At 43.1% G+C, this 15,390-nt stretch overlaps 1 protein-coding gene across 1 annotated transcript in view; it reads right to left on the bottom strand.

Annotated features, from left to right (window-relative positions):
* Positions 1-15,390, bottom strand: part of Frmpd2 (FERM and PDZ domain containing 2) — a 122,349-nt gene that overhangs the window by 19,944 nt on the left and 87,015 nt on the right. Inside the window, exons 27-29 of the mRNA XM_051143332.1 lie at positions 13,937-14,151; positions 11,250-11,348; positions 122-474 (exon numbers count right to left, since the gene is read on the bottom strand). Coding sequence (XP_050999289.1) covers positions 122-474; positions 11,250-11,348; positions 13,937-14,151 — 667 coding nt within the window. The remainder of the gene's footprint in view (positions 1-121; positions 475-11,249; positions 11,349-13,936; positions 14,152-15,390) is intronic.

Here is a 15,390-nt window from a genome sequence, read left to right as displayed (position 1 = left end):
AATGTCCCATACAGTGCTGGGAGCATTAATCCTTTCTCCAGCAGGTGATTGCTTGATTGTAATCAGCTGGCTATGCAATGGACACTGTGTACAAAGCAACAACAAGCATAGCAGTTCTTACCTTCCCAGTCTCCTGATATCACACAGAGAATAGCAGTTTTGTCTCATATCCTTTTCCAAAGAGGTAGCCAATGCTGGTGCCTCCGGTTCTGGGTGCAGTTTACACAAATGAGGATGGGACTCCATAGGATGCATCAAGGACCTGTTCTGTCTGTCTGTCTGTCTCTGTCTGTCTTGGTCCCCTTTCACGTCTCCGACAGCCTTGTAGGAAGACTCTGGCCTGGGACTCAGGCCTTCTCCAGTGTCCAGGGAGGCACTGTCCCTCCAGGTATCCTCTTGATCTAGGCTGGGGCTCTGATCTGATTCGGTACGTGTCACCATGGTGAATCTTTGGTCTGCCGATAGTTCATGGGTCTATTTAAAAAATGTGAATGGTTACAAGCACTGTCTCATACACCGGAGAAACTCTTTAAAAAGTTTAAAAAATAAAGTTTTGGGCTAAAGAGATGGCACAGTGGATAACGGCATATACTGTTCTTGCAGGGGACAAGAATCCAGATCTCATTATCCACATCTAGTGGCTCATGATCACCTGTAACTGTGGATCCAGGGATCTGATGCCCTTTTCTGACCTCTGCAGGCACCTGCACTCATGTGCACATACATGCCCACAGGCAGACATACACATACACATATACATATAATTTTTTTTTAAAAAATCAGAAGTCTTTCCAGGTCTGCTTTTACATCTGAGCTATAAAGACATAGACTTTGCAATCAATGTCTGTTCTGTCAGAGTCCCAGATCCAGAGACATGTTCCCTGGGCAACATACTAAACATTGAGGGCAGTAAATGTGAGTTCTGGTTTTGGATGAAAAAAATATAGTAGTTGCTCTTCCCCATAATTTCATTCTCCATGATTTCCCCCACTGGAGTCTGAGAGTATTCCGTGGAAAATTCTAGAAATAACGAATCTATGCTTTAAAAGTCACATGTTGTTCTGAGTAGCATGAGAAACTCTCAAACTATCTTCTTGCTGAGTCCTACCCAGCACATGGTTCCTCCCTTCCATCTAGGCTTGCATGCTGTATACACTACCTGCTCATTAGTACACTAGCTCTCTTGGCCTGAATCAGCAAAACAGTGGTGCAGTGCATGTGTTCATTTGAATTACTGATGGCTCCAAAACACGAGAAAGTGATGCAAAGAAGAAATGTGGAAACAGAATAGCTCTGTGTAGTTAATGTGGCAATGCCATGGGGTATTTAGGAAAAGGCAGTACACAGAGGCTTCAGAAAAACATTGTTCTTTTAAAAAGAACAAAAAGCAAAAAACAAAAAACAAAAAAATCCCCAGTCTCGCTCCTAGCACTGCTAAGAACACCAGCTGCTGCTGTCACTTCTCACATCTCCTGTGAATCTCACAGACCATCCCCTCCTACCATATTCCCTCCATGTGCCCTAGACCCCAACTCCATCATGTACCCCTTGCTAACCAAAGGGCTGCTCATCCTGGGAAAACAAGTAGGCTGAGGGAAGATCCACATTCCTACTGCTCCTGAGATCCAAGCCCCACCCCTGCCCTGTCCCATCCCTGTCTCTATAGCTGGAAACCTGCTGTGTTCTCTCTTTCCTCACGAATACCTTTTCTTCCAATGTTCCTTGCCCCAACCCATTCCATGTACCCAGCATCCAACCTCAGCAGGCATTCCCTGTGATCACAGCATCAGCTGAACAGGCCAGAAAAATGGGCAACACACAGCATCCAGACTCCTTGAAAACCCAGAGAGGAAACAGAAAACAAGGAACAAAACACCCACCCAACAAAGACAAGTCCAGAAATCAGCAACTAGATCTTGAATCATCCCCAAGATGCCAAGACATCAGCATAAAAAGAGGTCCCCTTCTGTCAGAGGTCTAGGGGAGGGGAATAGGGCAGACGAGGGATGGAGGGTGAGAACAGGAAGAAACAAGTGAGAGGATAACATTCAGGATGTTATCTGAATAAATTATAATAAATTAAAATAAAAGATACAATCAACAACAGGCCAGCTATCTTGCCAGGAGTTCCTGAGTGCTCCAACATAGGTGAAAGACAAGAAAGCAACCTCCACACCAACTATACAAAGATGACAGAGGCCCTTAAACATAAAATGAATAAATCCCTCAAAAAATCTAGGGAAATAAAATAAGCAATTGGAGGAAATTAATAAATACCTTAAAGAAAGCCAGGAAAATACAAACAATGTAAGAAAATAAATCCCTTAAAGAAAGCCAAGAAAACACAAACAGCAGAAGCAAATGACTAAAACTGTTCAAGACTTGAAAATGGAAATTGAGACAATAAAGAAAACACAAACTGAGAGAATTGTAGAAGTGAAAATTCTAGGATTTTGAACAGGAACTACAAAGGCAAGCTTCACTAACAGAATACAAGACATAGAAGAGAGACCCTCAGGCATTGAAGATATGATAGAAGAAAGAGACTGGTCAAAGAATATGTTAAATCTGAAACACTGTTGACACAAAAAATTCATGAAACTATGAAAAGACCAAAGCTAAGAATAACATACATAGAGGAAGAAGAAACCCAGATCAAAGGTTCCAAAAATGTTCTCAACAAAATCATAGAAGAAAATTTCCCTAACCTAAAGAAGGAGATGTCTGTAAAAGCACAAGAATCTTACAGAACACCAAATGAACTTGGCCAGAAAAGAAAGTGCCCTCATCACATAATAATCAGAACACTAAACATACAAAAACAAAGAAAGAATAGTAAAAGTTTCATGGGAAAATTATCAAGTAACATATAAAGGCAACCCTATTACAGTTACAGTGACTTCTAGATAGAGACTCTAAAACCAGAGGAGCCTAGATAAATGTGCTGCGGACTATAACAGACTAGTCCACTCTACTACACCCAGAAAAAAACTCAAAGACCATAGATGGAGAAAGTCATGATATAGTCAAATTTAAGCAATATCTATATACAAAATCCAGCCCTACAGAGGGTACTAGAGGGAAAACTCCAACCTAACGATTTTAACTACACCTATGATATCTCTCAGTATCAAGGGTCTCAATTCCTTAGTATAAAGATACACACTAACAGAATAGATGTAAGAACAGCTGGATCCAAAAAGCATATCTCAACATCGAAGGTAGATATTAACTCAGGGTAAAGGGTTGGAAAAAATTATCTCAAGAAAATGAACCTAAGAAGCAAGGTGATGTAGCTATTTTAACATCTAAAAAAATAGACTTCAAACCAAAACTAATTAAAAGAAAGAAGGACACTACATACTCATGAAGGAAAAATCCACTAAGATGACATTTCAATTCCTTACATCTATGTCCCAAACACAAGGGCACCCAAGCTTGTATAAGAGACACTACTTCAGTTTAAATCACATATTGACCCTCACACACTGATAGTGGGACACTTTAATATCCCATCTCACCAATGGACAGGTTATGCAGACAAAAACTAAACAGAGAAACACTGGAGCAAATAAACAGTATAAACCAAAAACGCCTTATGGATATTTAAAGAAAATTTCACCCAAACACATATGTTTTTCTCTGCATCTCATGGAACTTTCTCTAAAATTGACCATGTACTTGGACAGAGAACAAGTTCCAACATACACAAGAAAATTAAAATAATTCCCTACATCCTATCAGATGACCATAGATTAAAGCTGAATATCAACAACAGAAGCAACAGAAAGCCTACAAACTCATGGAAGCTGAACAATTACTTATTGAATGAAAAATGGGTCAAGATAGAAATAAAGAAATTAAAGGCTTCTAAAATTCAATAAAAATTAATACACAGCATACCAAGCTTACAGGACATAATGAAAAGAATGCTAAGAGGAAAGCTCATAACACTAAGTGTCTACATAAGACAAAACATTGAAGAGATCTTATATCAGCACCTTAACAGCATGCCTGAAAATTATAGGATGTAAAGAAGTAATTGTGCCCAAGATGGGTGGATGTCAAGAAATAACCAAAATCAGGGAGGAAATCAATAAAATAAAAAAGAAAGAAAGAAGAAAGAATACAAAGACTAAATGAAACAAATGGTTTGCTCTTTTAGAAAAGCAATAAGCTAGACAAACCCTTATCCAAACCAACTGAAAGTCAAAGAGAGAATATCCAAATAATCAAAATCAGAAATGAAAAGGGGACATAACAACAGACACTGAGGAAATGCAGAGAGCCATAAGGACATACTTTAAAAACCTGTATCCACCAAATTGGAAAATTACAAAGAAATGGATAATTTTTCTAACAGGTATCACTTACCAAAATTAAATCAAGATCAAATAAACTATTTAAATAGACCTATAACTCCTAGTGAAATAGGAGAAGTCATTAAAAGTCTCCTAACCAAAAAGTGCACAGGGCCAGATGGTTTTAGTACAGAGTCCTACCAGACTTTCAAAGAAGAGTTAACAGCAATACCCCTCAAATATTTCCACAAAGTAGAAACAGAAAAAGCATGGCTCAGCTCACATAAAAACCCAACAAAGAAAGAGAATTACAGATCAATTTCTCTTGTGAACATAGATGCAAAAATACTCAATAAAACAAATCAAATCCAAGAACACATAAAAAAATCATTCACTTTGATCAAGTAGGCTTCATCTCAGAGATGCAGGGATAGTTAAATATACAAAAATCAGTAAATATAATCCACTATATAAACAAAAATTTAAAAACCACCATCATCTCATTTGATGCAGAAAAGGACTTTGACAAAATCCAACACCTCTTCATGATAAAAGTCCCAGAGAGATTAGTGATCCAAGGCACATAACTAAACATAATAAAGGCAGTTTACAGGAAGCCTATAACCAACATCAAATTAAATGGAGAGAAACTCAAAGCAATTTCACTAAAATCAGGGACAATACAAGGTTGCCCACTCTCTCCACGTCTATTCAATTTAGTACTTGAAGTTTTAGCTAGAGCAATAAGACAACTAAAGGAGATCAAGGGGATATGAATTAGAAAGGAACAAGTCAAAGTATCTTCATTCATAGATGATATGATAGTATACATAAGGAACTCTAAAAGTTCCACAAGGGAACTCCTACAGCTGATAAACATTTTCAGCAAAGTATCTGGATACAAAATCATCTTACAAAAATTAATATCCTTCCTATTTACAAATAACAAATGGACTGAGAGAGAAATCAAGAAATCAACACCTTCACAATACCCTGAAATAATATAAAGTATTTTAGGGTAACTCTAATCAAGCAAATAAAAACTTGTAGTCTTTTAAGAAAGAAATTGAAGCAATCAGAAGATGGAACTATCCTCATGCTCACTGATAGGTACATTCACATTAACATAGTAAAAGTGGGCATTCTATCAAAAGCAATCTATAGATTCAATGCAATTCTCCTCAAAATTCCAATACAATTATTTACAGACCTTAAAAGGACAATTCTTAACTTCATATGAAAAAAAACAATCCTTAGCTAAAACAATTCTTAACAATAAAGGAACTGCTGGATGTCCCATCATTCCTGGTTTCAAGTTGTCCTACACATATGGATACACAGCTATCTACATATGTGTATAGATTTATGTCTTGATTTTTAGTTCAATTCCATTGTCAATATGTCCATTTTTATGCCAATACCATGTAGCTGTTATCAAATGGGCGGAGATAGGGCAGGGAGAAAATAGAGTGAGAGATGTCTAGAATTGGAGGAGAGCTCTTGGTTGGGCAGGGGCAGACATCGCAATAGAAACTTCCTGGAATCTATGAATGTGATTTAATGAGGACTCATAGAAATGGAGGATATGGAGTCTCAACTGGTCATCTCTGGTAGCCAGGCAAGGCTTCCAGTGGTGGGACTAGGGTGCATTGAGTTGAGTTGTTGGGTGCAACTAGGGTGCATTGAGTTGAGTTGTTGGCCAAATGGGTCCGTAAACAATCCAGACTGTTGCTAAAACAAAAGGCTGTTCTCTGAAAACTGACAGTGGCCCCCCTTGCCCTGGACAGCAACCACACAGAATAAGTCAGGCTGGTGCCTACATGGAATTCCCACCCCTGCATTCTATTCTCTTTGGTGTGGGTAGGTACTCGGTAGGCTACCAAGAGGAAAACATGGACATCAACCCAGCCACAGAACCTTTGACCTTCAATCTGTCCTGCCAGCAAAATATGTTATGGCAGTGGTGGCACAGAACCTGTGGAGTAGCTAATGTTTGATTTGATCTAAAGCCCACTCCATGAGAAGGAGCCCATATTTGACTAGATAGCCCAGAGATCTAGGGTAAAACCAAACTCTACTGATGTAAAATAAATAAATAAATAGATTCCTCATGGTATACATAGATAAGTGCCTCATCCGGTCTCACCGGAGAGGCTTCCTCCAGCAGTAGATGGGAAATATATATTATTAGTTAGTATTTTTATGGAACTTTTGACTGTGAGAACAAGTGAGCCCCTGACTCTTGTACCTGTTCTTGGGACTCTTTTCCTCCTGTTGGGTTGCTACGTTCAATTTTGTTTCGTATTATTATATTTTACTTTGCCATGATTGATTTTTGTCTCTTAGAAGCCTGATCTTTTCTAATGGGAGATAGAAATGGAGTGGTTCTGGAGGAAATGGAAGGAGGGGAGAGGGAGGAAGTGGGGCACTATATCAGGGCACACTGCGTGAAGAGAATATATTTTCAATAAAGGGAAAAAAGAGAAGAAAAACAACAAATTTAAAAATACCTCTTTTCCATAAGAATTCTTTTTTTACTTTTTTATTAATTTTTTATTTTTACATATATATTTATATTATTACACATATATACAATAAACTACCTACAGCAAGAAGAACCATGAAAATATCAGAAATTATATAAATGTTACATTCATAATGTTTTGGCTGTTTGTATTTGGCAGCCTTAAGGAAAACATCTTTTAAGTTTTTTTTTTTTAACTTTGTCTTTACCTGTCATCAGAGATCTGTCTGGTCTCCTAGCAAGAGAGCCCTTTCCTGGTCCCCTCAACACTCCTCCAGGCATGACTTAGTTGACTTCAGCTGCTGGCAGTCCTATGACTGGTTAGTTTCTGGTTTTAATGATCTATTATGACTTTTTTTGTTGTTTTGTTTTGGTTTGGTTTGGTTTGGTTTGGTTTTGACACAGGGTTTCTCTGTGTAGCCTTGGCTGTCCTGGACTCCCTTTGTAGATCAGGCTGGCCTCGAACTTAGCAATCCACTTGCCTCTGCCTCCCGAGTACTGGAATTAAAGGTGTGCACCACCATGTACAGCTCCTATTGAACTTTTTAAAGTGTGCAGCCACCTTTAATTTATTTTATTTTATTTGTAGCAAGACAGTCAATGTTTCACTGGAAACCTCTACACTGTCCACGGCAGAGTATTCTTGTCTGGTCCCAGCCCCACTGATAACAATAGAGACATTTGACACCTCCATAAATGAATACGCTGCTCTTTGATATCTCTTTTGAACTATTATCAGTTTTAACATCTGCCTGGTTCCATCTTTGAATGGGTTACACATGTGTTAGTGTTTATAGTTGTATGAAGTTAGGATTATACATTTTCCTGAAAATGAGGTCAGCATTTCTACCCCACAACCAACTCCATTCCATCATAGAGTAAAAAAGCAAATGGCTGAAGTCCTAGCCCTGGTCTCACTTAAACAGAGAAAAGTTCACATCCACCACCAACGATCCTCCCTTAGGTGAGCCTTTGTGAGAGCGTATCTCCCTCCTCAAGAGGAAGGGACACCCCCAAAGATGCACACTTGACTTATAAATCATAACCAGTCCCTTACAGATAGACTGTGCTTATATGAAAATCTAAATCTAAAGTGGATGAGATTTTTAAAAATAAAGAGGCAGACCAAGTATGCCCTTCTCCCTCCTGGGACAGCTCCTGAGTCTCCTTGAAGCCCTGGCTCCTTCTCTGCCCAGACATTCTCTGTGGCTGTCGGTCCTCAAAGCTTCCATCCTGTGGTCACATGCCTTTTGTCATCCCCAACACCGACATCCTCAGTCCCACTGACACTGCCTCCCCCACAGTGTCACCCTCTCACAAAGAACATCCCCAGCTTCCTCCTGTCACACCTTTCATCTTCCACCTCTGTTCCTTGCGCACACTGCAAGTTCCTTCCGGTTCCCAGTGAAAGTGTGTGGGCTTCCCAGCTGCTGTGAGACGCCTCTGGCCCTGTGAATGCCAGCGTGCAGCTGTGGATGTCAACGCCCACTCAAGGCTTCCAGAGAGCCTCTCTCGGCATCGGTTCTGCTTCCTATAGACAATCTTCCATCTCTCTCAAGCCCCCGGCAACTCTCTCCCACTTTTTCTCTTACTTCACGGCAAGAACGCCGCATTAGGTAAGAGTCTGCCCTCATCTACAGACGTCTTACTGGCCAGCCTGTACCCTTATCCCATTCATCCTCCGCCCCCACCAGCCATCCATTCCCTTACCCTGCTTCGCGGCAAACTCTGAGGGAAACATCTCTAGTAGATCATCTCTTCCTAAAGCCACAGGGAACTTCTCTGACCTTTTTTTTTTTCTCTCTCTCTAGTTTTCAGCAACCATCTTCAGACTGGTACACCCTGCTTACTGGATGCACCCTTACTCATGCTCTCTGTACAAATGTCCTCTGCTGCCTGGTTCCACCTCTTCCCACCCTCGGCTCTCTATTCCCGACTCTCAGTGTTGGGTTCCTCATGTTCCCAAGGTGAGGTGGTTGACTCAAGCCTTCCATACCTTTACACAAGTCTATATACTAGCAACTCCCAAACTCTTTATTTTTTCTAGCCAGTACCTCATGCTTGTTCTCCACAAACAACTGCCCAATGGAATCCTTTATTGGCTCTCTAGAAGCATCTCCACTTCCTGTGGTACATACCTAGAACTATATCGCTTCTCCTTCATGTGCTCTGGGAAGACAGTTTGTGGCCCATGACCATGCAGTCAGCTCAAGGGATGTGTTTCAGTCAAAATTAGGGCCGGGCGTGGTGGCGCACGCCTTTAATCTCAGCACTGGGGAGGCAGAGGCAGGCAGATCGCTGTGAGTTTGAAGCCAGCCTCCTCTACAAAGTGAGTCCAGAACAGCCAAGGTTACACAGAGAAACCCTGTCTCAAAAAAAAAACAAAACAAAATTAGGGTTTGTCTCTTGGGCCAGTACACACTCCAATGTGGGTGTGCTACTCTGGACAGGTGCCAGAGGCCATCTCATTGCTGAGCTCCCTGTGGTGTCAGCTGAGAACCCTGTATGGATGTACACTGACCTCCTTTTCTGCTAAGGACAGCTTCCTGTCCCACACAGGTGACGCTCCAGTGGGCCATGGGCTCCCTGTCTGCACATCTCTGTCAAAGAATCAATTTCCCAGAGACCCAGCAAGGACTCCCCTCCAACAGGTGACATATCATTTCATGTGTCAACTTGACTGGGCCAAGGTAGCCAGATATTTGGCTAAACACCACCACTGGCATCACTATAAATATATTTTTTACGTGTGGTTTGCCTTTGAGCAGAGTATCCTCCAAGCTGTGGGGAGCTTTGTCTAGCCATCAGAAGTCTTGGAGAGTAAAGACTAGCTTTCACTCAGAAAGATGGAATTTCATCTCCATCTCCCTCACATACACACACAGCTCACCACACAGAACCTGCTGCCATCTTTTCCAGCTCCTCTGTCCCAGATGCTCCCCTGTGCACTACAGTTCAAGCTGCTATCCAGGTCTACAGCCTGCTAGTTGGTCTTGTAGAGTTTACAATGGCCAGCCCCAGAATTATATAAGTTAATTTCTTACAATACAGATTCTATTTATCTAGCATCTATCTATCTACCTATCATCTATCTTTCTATCCATCCATCCTTCCATCCATCCATCCATCTGTTATATCTCTCCTTCATCTGTTTCTCTGGAGAACCAGACTAATATAAACATCCAGGTAAAGATTCCACATCTCTGGTCCCATGGCTCTGATCTCTGCACCAGCCACACTTGTCTGTTTCAGGCTTTAGGGGGATGGGTATACATGTTATTCCTCGGTATGGAAACATCTGTAGGAAGCTTTTTGTCTTGGTTCTGTGCTGAGGAGGTCAGATGACTTTTTTTTTGTTTTGTTGTTGTGGTTGTTGTTGTTTGTTTTGTTTTTTTACTGAGACAGGGTTTCTCTGTGTAGCCTTGGATGTCCTAGACTCGCTTTGTAGACCAGGCTGGCCTCGAACTCACAGCGATCCACCTACCTCTACCTCCCAAGTGCTGGGATTAAAGGTGTGTGCCACCACGCCCAGCCTACAGGCTAGAACTTTTATGACCAAAGTCTAGCCATTTTCTGCACATTTATGAGGAGATCCCAGTGGTGGGAGCAAGAGGAACAGGAAGGGAAATAGATGTGCTAAGATTTGGGGACCAGGTGTTTTCCTGCCCCATGGAAAAGGCTGTTATAGCGCCCTCTAAAGGTCTCACTCAGAAAGACAAATAGAATAGACACCAGAAGCAGCTGAAGAGAAGGAACAGGATGGAAGTCTACCATAAAGGTCCTCTAAAAGACCACCCAGCAGGAGATCCAAGCAGATACTGAGACTCACAGCCAAACTTCAGGATGGAGCACAGGGAGTCTTTTGGAAGAGTTGGGAAATAGAAGGACCTGGAGGGGCCAGGAGCTCCACAAGGAGACCAATGGGTCCAACAAACGTAGATGGAGGAAGGGGGTGCTGGAGAGACTGATGCACCAACCAAGAACCATGCATGGTGATGACCTAGACCCTCTGCTCAGGTGTAGTTGATAGGTAGCACAGTCTCCTTGTGGGTCCCATAATGTGGGGAGTAGGGACTATTTCTGACATGGACTCTGGCCCTCACATGTTGATCACTTCCCCCTGCTGGGGCAGCCTTGCCAGGTCACAGAGGAAGAGGATACAGGCATGTACCCTCTTGATAGGCTGAGGTCAGATATTAGGGGAGGAGGGTTCCCCTTTCTGAGGACTAGGGGACAGAAAGAAAGGGTATAAAGGTGGGAGGGTGGGGTCAGGAGGCAACAAGGAAGGGAGCTACAATTGGAATGTAAACTGAACAAAATAAAAATAGATAAATAAAAGTAGTAATAGGCATTTCAGGGCCACAAGACTGAAAAGTGAGCGACTGACGGGCCCCCACATAGAGAAATAAGGACCCATGTCTTACCTGCCACCCCTGTTCCATCTCAGGCAGTATCTCTGGAGGGGGTCGGCAGAGGAGGAGCGTCACTTCCTCTGGAGCCCCTCGCAATAAATGGAGCACATCCTACAAGAAAACCAGCCACAGTTACATCTGGGGTTGCCTCACTGGGGGCTGCGGCTTTGTGCTGTTCACTGCTTCTAGGAAACCAGTTCCCCAGCTCTCACTACTATCTCCAGATGACTTGAGAAAATGCCACTGTAAGCTTAGCTCCCCAAATTCCCAGGAGCCAAGAGCCACAAACAGCATCTTAGGATCTCATAGCAACAATACACTGAGGCCTTTGGGAATCTCTTCCTATAGAGCATCCTAGGGATGCTGCCCTATGGAATTGTGGTGACCTCATCTCTGCTCCTTGCCTTCTCTCGTGTCTCTGCCTGCTTCCTTCTACACTGTGCAGGGCTAATCTTTCCAAAATGAACCCACTCTTCTGCTGTGCCACGTCCCTGCTCACCCCAACCACACAGCTCACAGAACCTACAGTTGCTCTCCACTGCCTTTGACAACTGCTGTCTCCCACCTGCTCATCTTTGCAACACAACCTGAACTTCCCCAACACTGAACCTGTGCTTAAGCTACCCTCTCGCTGCAGGGGCACAAGGTGCCTTTGTATTTCCATATCTATGCCAGGACCTTTCAACCTCCTCACCTTATCCACATTTGGGGCTAGATAATTCTTTGTTGGGACCCATGCCCTTTGTGTCAAAAGGTGTTCAGCAGCAATATTAGTCTCTACCCACAGAATGACAACAGCATGTATCAGCTGTGACAACTACAATTGTCTCAAGATTCATAAAGTCCCCTAAGAGCCAAGCAACATCATGCCTCTTTGAGAATCTCTAGCCCAGGTGCTCTACAATGTCCCCTCAGTTGCTCAGGTCTGCCATTGATTGTATTATTTACGTTTATATCTGGAATTCTTCCAAAGGCTCATGTGACAAAGGCTTGGTCCCCAACTCATGGAATTGTTTGGAGGTGATGGGATCTATAAGAAGTAGAGCCTATTGGACACAGTCAGGCTACTGGGATGTACCCATAAAGGGGATATTCGATCTCTCTCTCTCTCTCTCTCTCTCTCTCTCTCTCTCTCTCTCTCTCTCTCTCTCTCTCTCTCTCTCCCTCCCTCCCTTTCTCCATCTCAGCTGCCATAAGGAGAGAAGCTATACTTTGCCACACTCCCCACCATCAAGTTTGCCTCACCACGGGCCCATAGACAATGGAACCAAGTGGTCATGGACTACAACCCCTGAAACTGTGAGCCAAAACAAAACATCTCTTTTTAAAGTCAGTTTTCTCAAGCATTTTGTCACAGTGGCAAAATGTTCTCAGTCCCTCTTCCTGGCACATGAATATGTCTTTGACTCATCTTATGTAGCTTCTGTGGTTTTCCTGTCTTCTCATCCCTGCCATGACCTCTGAGGATACCCAGCTGTCTCCTCACGCCATCCCCATGTCTAAAGTCCCTTGTGGGAATCCCCGGTAGTGGCTCTGAATTTGGATCATGTAAACATTTGCAGGCAAGGCCTCCTCATCTATAAACTCATACAGTTCTGAGAACTGCACAGATCACCTACCCCACCCAGAGCTACTTTCTGCTTTTGAATAGCCCACTTTGTGGGCTGCATGAGGCTTCCCCTTGGACTTGGCTGGAGAAAGGGACAAGGAGAGAGGGAGGTTGGTGTTGGCTCCTGGCTTCCTCTTTTGGGTCATCATAGATGATTACATCCCTCAGTGAAGACCTCAGACCATGCCAGTTCTGCTACCCATTCTGTCTCGAGGGTTGGGTAGCTATTCCTTCCCATGCCCTTTGGAGTTTGGAAAGGTGAGTGGCGGTGCTCCATGTCACTACACTCACCTCTAACCTCCTAATAACATGCCCACACCTTTACTAAAGTCTCTTCAAATGACTCTATTTTCCACCAATACCACCAATTAAGAAAGACATTTCCTTGGGGTTTTTACAAGTCAGTCCCCCTGTGTCTCTGTCTCTCTGTCTGTCGGTCTGTCTGTCTGTCTGTCTCTCATCCTCACTCTCGTATTTTTTTAATGGTGTGTGTCTGTGAGTATGCACATGTAAGTGCGAGTGGCTGCAAAGACCAAGAGAAGGATTGGATCCGCTGGAGCTGGAGCTACAGGAAGCTGCGAGTCACTGGCCCCAGGTGCTGAGAACCAAACTCAGGCCCTCTGCAAACCAGCACGTGCTTTCACCCACTGGGCCATCTCTCCTGCCCTGCATGGTTTTGACCCCAGGTGAGACAGGCTATGCTTCACTATGCGTGCGTGCAAAGCTATACACTCAGCACTTGAATCTCAAGGAGAGTAGAAAGGGAGCCTCTTTAGTTCTTCCAGGCTTAGACTGCCTCCTAGAATGCACACAGAGAAGCCATTCACCACACAAGTGAGCTTTCATGTTGACGTTCACCGAGGGGCCTACTGAAAAACAATACTTACTGAAGGTCGGACAGTTTTAAACTGAAATAGAAAAGAAAATGTGGGCACATCCTGTCCACTGGTTTCTATAGGCTCCAAGCCCAGATCCAGGTGTAAATTCCAAGAGCCCAAAGTATTCTCTATGGGGCTGGCTCTCAAAGAAACATGGCTTACACCAGCACACATCCAGAGCTGTACTCCCCCACCCCCACGGCTCTGAGCACCTGGAAAGCGAGCCCTTCTGTGGGCTTTCCATTCACTGCAAGGATAATGTCTCCAGCTGCTATGGCTCCGTGCTCTTCAGCTGGCTGCCCAGGAAAGACTGTCTTAATCCTTACAAGGTGGCTCTTCGGGTGGCTGCGGTTTCCTCTCTCCATCTGTACGAAACTGAATCCCAAGCCATAGCTATTCTTCTTTAGCTTGACCTCAAACTTAGGACCTGCAACATGGGATTTCATGAAAACAGACCCTTCAGTGTAGTGCAACTCGCCAGCCTTGACCGTGAGTCGTCACAGAGATGAGATGCTTCCGCTTTGCAGGGAAGTGTTTCATGTGCTAGCTTTGATGATGGATTCCATCACACACATTATAGGTCAGTGCTGCCCACAGAGTCTAAGTTGTAAATACAAACCATAAAGGTCCTATCAAAGCAGCTACGTGTTTTAAAAATGAAAGAAAACAGGTAAGGTTGAATCATATTTAAGTGAATGGTATTTAAGTCGATACAGATGCTCCTCAAATTTCAAGGGGATTGCATCCTGACAAATCCTGTGCAAGATGGAACGACTGTGTTGAGAGTGCACTGAAGGAACCTAACTTCCCCAGCATCCTAGCTTAGCAATACAGCCTACTGCAGTTTCCCCTGGCAACTGTGGTACTAAGCCACATCTCACCACCATTTCCCGGCATCTCAATGAGAGACTCAAGCTCAAAATATGCTCTCTTTTGAATATGTGTGACTATCATACCCTCATTATGCCATGTCACAGACTGTCAGCATGTCCAAATTACTACTGCATAGGTATGGAATCGGCACAGATGATGACTAAGGTCATCTTTATACTTCTCACAGACTAAGGCTTTGCACTCTACTGCACTCTATCCACTTGGGTTGCCACATTTTAAATGTTCAACAGTCAGTCACATATGGTGAGTGACTGCCGAATTAAATGTTTAAATATAAACAACCGAATTTATATGTAAGGACGGGGCTTTAGACATGCGCCATCTGCTTACAGCATCAAGTAAAAACTTATCACATATAGATTGCAACGTGGGATCTTAATAGTGTTTTAGTTCATGCAACATGAAATTTTAGTAAATGGATAGTAGTGACAGTCAACTTGGAAGGATGTTCTAGCTGCCATTTTGCTTAGCCATGTCCACTGACCAGTCACTTCTAGACGCCAGAGCTGGACACAGCCTTGGGCAGCTAGGGAGGCTGGTAACCAAAAGGAGCTTCTGGATTCTTCTGGTTTGTCTTCATTAATTTAGAAGGTAAATGTGAACAGAGCGACAGAGCCTTGGCTTGTAAGTTTTCACTGGAGCAAGAATGAAAATAGCTGAAGCCGAGAGTGAGGTCTGTGGTATACGCACGTCTGCAATGACCACACAGGCCTGAGCTGCTGAGCGTTTAGCTCACTGTTCAAAGGCTCTACTTGGAGTGCACAGAGGAGGT

Source organism: Acomys russatus, chromosome 3 (genome assembly GCF_903995435.1).
Source record: "Acomys russatus chromosome 3, mAcoRus1.1, whole genome shotgun sequence".
Classification (NCBI taxonomy): domain Eukaryota; kingdom Metazoa; phylum Chordata; class Mammalia; order Rodentia; family Muridae; genus Acomys; species Acomys russatus.
The sequence above is the reverse complement of the archived record's forward strand: the minus strand, read 5'-3'. Positions and strand labels throughout refer to the sequence as shown.